The following is an 8844-nucleotide window of genomic DNA, read 5'->3' as shown; positions in this document are numbered from 1 at the left end:
TGGCTTAATCAACCTTTTGGTTCAATGTCACTTTCCACATGCACAGTATTGGATCTTATAAGACCTCACTGTTCCAGCAGAACTACACTGAGCGACACAAGCAATGATCCATGCGGTCCCAAAAAGAGAGCGGTCTAATATTGCATTCCTGGTTAAGTTCTAAAGTGACAAACACTGAATGTTGATTTTTGCATTAAAGAGAATTTCAGAAAAATTACAGACATCATACAAGCTGGTAATACTATAATAATCTGCGCTTGCTCTGCTTCTTCTCAGGAAACTTGTATTAAGAGGATCTAAAATATTTAAATGTAACAAAAAAAATGTCAACAAAAAAAAATAAAAAATGTTTTCATAGTACTGTAACTTAAAATGGATGATTATCACACCAAGTGTACAAAAATATATTTTTTTTATTATTCCAAAAAAAGAAAAATCCCCAAAATACAGACAGTACAAGTTAAAATGATCCACAGCTTCAGTAGTGCACAAACCCAATGGGAAATCTCAAAGTAACGCAATACCTTTAGAAAACATTTGTGCTCATAGATAAGTACTTTAAACTGTGTTTTTTATTCATGCAACACAAACTTTATTTACGAGGCTATTCTATTCTACTCGTATTCTATTCTTTCCTGCAACACATTGTCAGTTGACATCTCAGCTGTTGCTAGTCTTTGACTTCAGAAAAGGCTTATGGAGGACGTCATAAAGTCGTCTTGCCTGTCAACACAAAACATTAACATTGTAAATTAGCAATCTTTAATAAAAGTTCAACATGTTCATGATAAGCCTTTCTTAACAGATATTCTTCACCTTTTGTGGTCCCAAGCCTGGACAGAGAACCAAGTCTTCTTTAGAGGCATCAATGATTCCTTTTACCGACTGCAAAGGTATAAAAGTATGTTATCTGTATACTGCCTGCATTATTCTATCCAACTGAATTGAATGGTTCAGTCTGAGAGCTAATATGCTAAAATACTGATATGATAGAATCAATATGCTTTATGAAACATTTCCCCAATAGTTTTCATTTCTTGACCTTATCTGGCAACAACTGATAGGTATTTTGTGACACACTACCTAGTAATTTGCAGATTTCAAAGTTTAAACATGAAAAAACTTGATATTTTAATTAGCTTGTATAAATAAAATGTTAGTTACTTTATTCATTTACTACTCCTGTTAAAGAAGTATTATAGATCATTCTGAAAAGAGCTTTGGTCAAGCCAACTTTATATCTTTTGTGTAGAAATACTCACAGAGAATGTGGATAGCAAGGTTATGGCATCAGTTTTGTTTACAGATTTCACAGTTGTCAGGCAATCTGTAACCTACACAAATAAACACAAGATGAATCAATTATGACCTAGTAATATGTCAAATCAGCTGTATTTCAGTATTTTATATCTTCTTATTTATATAAAAAAGTTTAGCGTATTTGTAAGATAAGAACAAGAAGAAAAGATTTTCTTAGAGAATACAATTCTTCATACATGCCTTTGAAAGATAGTTTTTTTCTACTTGCTCCTTCAGAAGGTCTGCTGGCTTCTTCTCATATGACTTGTATGTTTCAAGGTAACGCCCTGCTTCTTCTGGACTACCAATTTATTTTTCAAGAAAACACAAAAAGAAGAAGTAGAATAAGCTAAAACAGAAGATAAAACAATGCAGTTTAAATGCAAGTTTATACTCACTTTACAAACTTTAACTGTTATAGGTGTTTCTTCTACTTCACAAGTTAACAGAAATAGTTTCACTGAACACTGATGTGTGTCATTTGGTAATTTTACCTCCAAGCCAAGATAAGAGTGCAGTCAGCCATGATACAGATGCGAGCTAATTCCTTTAGTGCATGATGAGGGTCTTTCTGTATTAAAAAAATAAATAAATAAAGATTTACAATGTATTATTCCACATTATTCTTAACAATGAACTCTTCTAGTGGTAGTGATCTAGTGGTATAACAGGTATATTCTATACAAAAAGGCCATTTTGTGACGTTTCTTTTTTGACATTTTTGCTGTTGCCTATTGTGCCGAAAATAGTAAACAGCTGCATGTTTCAGCTGCACTATTAGTAAGCAAATCTATTTCTGTGGAATTAAGATACACTTCATGGATGAACAGCTCAGCAAGAACAGCTTACATTAGAGTCACTCTTCTGTTAAAACTGATTTTAATAATTTAACTGTGAAAAAGATGACTTTCCTTTTTCAAATCAACTTGTAACCAGTTTGAACATATCTATTTAGGAATGAAAATATTGGTTTGAAGGTTTCTGCGACTTTAAATATTTTAAATATTATAAATATATAAGTTGTAAACACCCTTAAAAACAGTGTTTTATTTTTAAATCTAAACAATAACGAGTTAGATTCGGGTTCAAATAATTTTGTTGAACATGAAAAGAATCTATTGCAAGTGTAGGTACAAAGGAAATAGAAAACGTATACAAAAATAAGAAAACAAACAAATCCTTTTTTTTTCTCCCTTGTCTTCTCATCATTTTTTTTTTTTTTTTTTTAAATAAAGAATAAAATAAGCAAACCTGTAAAAAAAACAAAAACAAACACCAATTACCAGAACTATATAAAACTAACTTAAACATGTAATGTAACTTTGCATTAGCTGGTGCATCACAGCAAGATAGAAAAGGATAGACTTCATCAAAACATTTTTTTGTAGTTAACTAGAGCTGCAATTAAAGATTATTTTGAAACTTGATTAATCTGCTGATTATTTTTTCGATTAATCGATTAATAATCAGAGAGCAAAAGGTTTCTTAAGGAATAATGAATCTATCTCTGTTACACGGATATGTACTAAAGGCTTTTATGGTAGCTGTAATTAAACCTTTACTCAAGAAACCTTCTCTTGACTCAGATGACTAGGTCAATTATTGACCTATATTCAATCTTCCTTTCTTATCTTAAATTCTTGAGAAAGAAGCTGCCAAATAAGTGTGCGACCACTTACAACTTTTTAAAGAGGTTCAGCCTGGCTTTAGAGCTCATTAAGCACTGAAACAGCTCTGGTGAAAGTCCCCAATATATAGATAAAGGACTTGTATCTGTATTTGTCCTGTTAGAACTCATTGCAGCATTTGACACAGTTGATCATAATATTCTTTTAAAAAGACTTGAATATTATGTGGGAAATCAAGGAATAGCTCTAGATTAGTTTAAATAGTTTCTATCTGACCGATATCAGTTTGTTCACGTCAATGATAGAGCTTCCTCATGCTCCAGGGATACCTAAAGGAGTACCACAGGGATCAGTGCTAGGATCAATTCTCTTTACTATATAAATGCTTCCCATCGGTAGAGTTATTTGACAGCATGGGATTCATTTCCATTGTTATGCTGATGATACTAAGCTATATCTGTCTATAAATCCAGACGAAGCTAACCCATTACATAGATTACAGGCATGTCTTGAAGACACAAAAACCCGGATGACTCTTAACTTTCTGCTGCTGAATGCAGACAAAACACAAGTTATAGTCTTTGGACCAGAGTCTTTGAAAAAGAAGCTGATTAGTCAGTCACTTTAGATAATAAAATAAAAAAATCTTGGTGTTAATTTTGGGACCTGTCATTTCAATCCCATATCAAAGAGGTTTCTAGAATTTCCTTGTTTCGTCTGTGGAATATTGCAAAAAATTTGAAATCTCCTGTCCAGGGCTGATGCTGAGAAACTAGTCCATGCATTTGTTACTTCAAGCTGGACTATTGTAATTCTTTACTATCAGGAAGTCCGCAAACTGTAGTTAAAAGCCTTCAGCTGATCCAAACTGCTGCAGCCAGACTGTTGTTGAAAATTAAAAAGGCAGATCATATCTCTCCTATCCTAGCTTGTCTTCATTGGCTTCCTGTTAAATCAAGAAATAGAATTTAAAATCCTCCTTCTCACATATAAAGCTTTAAATGGCCAAGCTCCATCTTATATCAGAGATATGATTGTTCCTTATGTTCCTAACAAAGTACTTTGCATGATTAGTGCTCTGAGTAAGTTTCTCTTATAGCTAAAGGCATGTCACTAAATTAGTAGATGATTATTTTAATAATCAATTAACCATGATTAATTCAAATATTTGTTTCATTCCTAAAAGACACGGATTTATGAAACAATTTTCCACTCTACTCTGACAGCTATAGTGTTTGTCTGCAGCATAGGTACCAACTGGTATCAGTCTTATCAATCATTACCACATTACTTACCACATCTACTTGAACCAGCAACACTCGTAAGGTGAATGCGTTTCCAAGCTGCTTTAAACGGTCATGGATATAGTTCGGGTTTAGGTTGTGATACCTCAGGCTTCAAATCAGGCCCAAAACCGTGGACAAATAGAGAAAAATAAAACACAGAACAGAATAAGGGTTAGGAAAAGATTTCACCAATTAACATAAACCCAACAAGTCATCATCCTTGATGCTAAATTATTTACTTTTAAGGGCAGATGACACATTCCAATATTTCACCATATTACTAATAAATGCATAATAATATGCAATAATAGCAGACAAGTTCTAGGACTTCAGGCAGGCTACTTAAAGTTTTCTAAACCTGAAATAAGGAAACTGAGTTTTCCGTTTCACTAAGAGAGTTTGCTCAACCTGTTTCCAGACCATGATTAGTGGTAGCAACATACAGCAACATACATACATACAATACACAGAAGTTCAGATTTTCCAGCTCTAGAGGCCGTCGTTCTGCACCCATTGAAGGTGTAGTGCCACTGGCATAGCCAAAATCACGCCTGTGACATTGCTAGAAACAAGTCAGTCACATAACTCCTGCTGCGTGCCGCTATATAATGGTAACATCTAAATCTGTCACTCCAGTCGCCCGAAAAAATCATCCCATGTGAATCTACTATTACTGCAGTAGTTACCCACAGCACACAAATATACACATATCAGCATCATAGACCTACAGGAGACCAATATTGTGTAGTAAATATTGCAATGACATACAACCAACAGACGAGGTGAAAAATTGTAAAAATAGTGGCCCTGAATTCATCACAATATTTAATAAAACTTTTGCCACTGCCTTGTTTTTCTCCGGCTCTATTTTTGGAAAATTGTTCAGACAGATCATTTCTTGTTAATCTAATAGCCTTCCAAAACCACTCACCTAAGGAAAAGAGCACAAGTTGTCTGTCCCAGGATGTAATCGGGCGCAACTTCTCCAAACTCCCAGGGGACACTCCTAACAAACTTTAGAATGGGATTACCCCTCTGCAAAACCAAAAACAAACACAATATTCCGTCTTTAACAAAAAATAACAGGCAATACTCACTAACAAGCAAATGGATGAGATGATACACATTCAAAAAAACTTAAAAACCAATCCACTGGATTTTTTTTCCAAGTTGGAAGACGTTTCGCTTCCCATCCAGGAAGCTTTTTCAATTCAAAATGTCAGAATGCGCGTTGAGTTCGAGGACCAAAAAATGCCTTGTTTTGGTTTAGAAAACATGCAAATTGTACCCGAAGAATGGCTACGCCACTTACGAAAGGGGAGTCGTTTGAGTTCTTTATAAGCCGTCAATACCAATACTAGTCTACGCCTCTGAAAGGGTGTTGTTAGAGGGAAGTGTTGGCCTGACTGAACAGGCGAGATGTTTTGATCCCCTGTCTTCGTTTTCAAACTTAGAACAGGGTTTATACAGGAATGAGCAACTCTAATTTAATGCTTTTTAATGCTCTTAGAAATAATTTTAATGCATTCAACAAGTACCCCTGATTCCATATATATACACAGCAAATTCCTTCTTCATCTTTACCGTGGGCAAGCTGCAATTCCTCGATTTCCAGCCACTTTTGTTGAAATGAGCATTTTGCCCATTCTCTAGCCTTTTCTCCATCTCAAGCTTCTTTTCTGAACATACGGCTTTACAATCAACCGCAAGCATTTACGTGCAAATATGCAAATATATCGCGATGTATTTACAAATATATATATCGTTTAATAAATTGTTTTTATAAACTTTTTTTTCTCTAAATAAAGCATTTTAAATGCCAAAATAAATCTGCCAAACATAATCACATTTAATAAATTTTATGGCCAATTCAGGCCGTAATTCAAAAAAATAATTATTTAATGACTTTTAATGAACATTACAAAGTCTGGCGGATTGCTTTTAACTTTTTTGGAATAACTATCCCTTAGCAAAAAGTAGTTTATTCAAGTATACTAAAAGTGCACTAATTTCATACTTAAAATCAGGCAGTGCATGTAGAGTTTACTTATTCTAAACTATATTTCATATACTTAACAATAGTATAGTCAAGTGTACTTGACTATACTATTGTTTACATTATTGTTTACTAAAGTATACTTTAAGTATACTTTAGTAAACTTAAAAATGTCCCAATTTAGTTCAAAAAAGTATTACTTTAGTAATTCTTCAAATACACTAAAAGTACATTGTTGGGTATACTTTCTAAACTTATACTTAAGTATTCTTAATAAAATATACTACATATATACTACTTTTTGCTAAGGGATGACCTGGATGACTAAGAATCTTCCCCAGCATGAGATGATAAAAGGATGCACATAAAAGGACACCTTCCACCTTGAGTCCAAGCTTACCTGTCGAGGACTGACAATAATGCTGCTCCCAGAGCCCACTGGTTTTGGACCCTGGATGAGGCTTGGATCTGACTTGTGACAGCTCCTCTCAGATGGCTCTAGTTTGTCCTTATTCTTTTTGCCCTCCTCGAGTTGAACTTCAGTCCTTTTATCACAGTCTTGGGTCTTTTCAGAGCCCCCAGTGCTGGACGATACAGATTCTGGCTCCTTTGGCTGCAGACTGCAGACCCCAGCTCCTCCTGCCATGGGCTGTTTGGGGGCAACATTTCTCTGTGGAGCTGCAGCTGCTGTACCTTTACTCTGGACGATGTACTCTGCATAGGAGAGGGGCTGCACAGAGCATTTAGCAATTGGCTCTGTGGTGGACGTTGATGGAGAGCTTGTGTTTTGTTTTGACTGAAACTGAGACTTTGGCTGTAAAATAAAAATTAACAGAGTTTTTGAAAACTGCGAATGAAAATGTGTAGGTTTGTAGAAAATCTACGACCCATGATAATGTTCTTGATACACTATTTTGAAAAAGGAAGTCAAAAGAGAACGTTATTTAAATAGACAGAAGTTTAAAACAGTTAGCTATAAACAAAGCTACATCATGCTAAGAAGGACTAAAGAATACATACCGGTATTCTTTCTTTAGTGAACGCAGAATCGTCCAGGTTGATGTGAAACCTTTTCATTTCCGTTTTTATTTTTAAATCTTTTTCATAAAATAAAACGTTTCACATTAAAATCATCTATTATGAACCTCTTCTTGTTTTTATTGAAATTTTTTATGGCGGTTGGCAAAAACGTTAGGTGAGCATTTCCGCCACCAACTGGTAAGGAGTGTTATGTAAACCGGATATCTATGATGTAAACCTCCACTAACGTTCCATAAGTAAAGAAAGACTGGCGTTTTCACATCCGGAGTCGGGACTACCAAAATAAAAGCACATCTTAACATACCATTTTTTTTCTGTTGCTTATTTCGTGAGTGAATAAAAATCTGAGTTCTGTAAACAGTAGCATTAGCTACCCTTGACTTTTGTAGTGACACATCTATACACAGTGGAAAAAGGACTTAGAAAACCCAGATAGATACCTAAAATTGTTGTTGTAGCACACCTTTATGTTTAAAATCTGCAGATTTGTTTGAGTACAACACATTTTTGCTTTAATGTCTATTTACACTCCCTCAATTATTTCTCTGTAGTTTATTAAATTTGCATGCATTGCCTCAATGTGGCTTGACATTGCTTTATATCCAAGTGCAAAAGCAGTGAAATCTACAACCAATATTCACAGTAAGCAGCTAACCATTTTTTGGCAATAGGAGTTTATAACAATGTATTTCTGTGCATATTGTGGTGATCTTTGAGCCTCTTTTTTGCTCACTAAACTTGGATGTGTTTTAGTTTATGTGACTGATTTAATAGTATGAAAATTGTCAGCCACTATGTTTCATAAGCAATTTAAAACTATTTTCTGTCTGGGTATTTGAGAAGCTGTGATTTTATAGTGATCCCAGTTTTCTCAAATACCAAAAGTCTTTCCTTTTTAAATGGGAAGTTTCTTCTGTTCACTGCTGTCAGATGCTTACCCAGAGAATCCTGGAGAATCAAAGATGCAGCCTATGCTTCCTTGGATAGAGACCCTTTTAATGATTGGTATGGTCTTGTTTAATTTCAAATAGAACACAAAGTCTGTAAACAAGGGAAGTTGTTTCTCTTCATGTCATTTGCATGCTCTCCCACTGCATTAATGAGTTTTATTGATAATCATTGGCTGCTGCATATTGCAGGCATTTACTACCCAAAAACATGGATATTAAGGAAATTGGCCCCTATTAGATAAGTGCACCCTGCCTCTTATTTAATCAACAATAGAACCTTCCTTGTCTATTGATTGGTTGGGATTAATAAATTCTCCATAGTATCTGAATCTAGATTTGATCCTTCAAAAGAAATGTGCAACACAAAATAATTTACGAAGGTTAAGTATAGGCTGCTGAGCATGGCTACATTGGTTACATCTATTGTATCTTGTAATTCTGAGAAAAATCCAATTAATGTTTAAGTTCATACCATTATCACAAAAATGTCATGGATAGCAGGTAGCTGCATGATTACGAGGTTTACAAATCTATAAAGGGAATTCCAGCAGATAAATAAACAACAAACAAATGGATGAATAAGAAGAACCAATTTTATTTGGCTGAAAAAGGCTGTTGTATGACAACAAAGAGCATGCTTTGTG

General features: G+C 34.5%; 1 protein-coding gene across 1 annotated transcript; it reads right to left on the bottom strand.

Annotated features, from left to right (window-relative positions):
* Positions 1-422: 422 nt before the first annotated feature.
* ercc1 (excision repair cross-complementation group 1) lies at positions 423-7415 on the bottom strand. Its single transcript, XM_015386088.1, has 9 exons — positions 7230-7415; positions 6610-7023; positions 5145-5248; positions 4223-4322; positions 1794-1870; positions 1501-1600; positions 1263-1334; positions 817-885; positions 423-723 (listed from the first exon to the last, which is right to left on the bottom strand). The coding sequence occupies exons 1-9, from the start codon at positions 7284-7286 to the stop codon at positions 661-663; spliced, it is 1056 nt and encodes a 351-aa protein (XP_015241574.1). The 5' UTR covers positions 7287-7415; the 3' UTR covers positions 423-660.
* Positions 7416-8844: the final 1429 nt, after the last annotated feature.

The sequence above is a fragment of the Cyprinodon variegatus genome, unplaced genomic scaffold, assembly GCF_000732505.1.
Source record: "Cyprinodon variegatus isolate N-32 unplaced genomic scaffold, C_variegatus-1.0 Scaffold356, whole genome shotgun sequence".
In the NCBI taxonomy this organism is placed as follows: Eukaryota; Metazoa; Chordata; class Actinopteri; order Cyprinodontiformes; family Cyprinodontidae; genus Cyprinodon; species Cyprinodon variegatus.
This window is presented reverse-complemented; position numbering and strand designations above follow the sequence as displayed.

Excerpts from the sequence above, each read along its gene's own strand:
- ercc1 (XM_015386088.1), bottom strand. The coding sequence starts at position 7,286 with ATGAAAAGGTTTCACATCAACCTGGACGATTCTGCGTTCACTAAAGAA. Across the intron at positions 5,249-6,609 it reads TTATTGTCAGTCCTCGACAG|AGGGGTAATCCCATTCTAAA; the intron begins GTAAGCTTGGAC and ends TTGGTTTTGCAG. Across the intron at positions 4,323-5,144 it reads ACTTGTGCTCTTTTCCTTAG|CCTGAGGTATCACAACCTAA; the intron begins GTGAGTGGTTTT and ends CCTGATTTGAAG.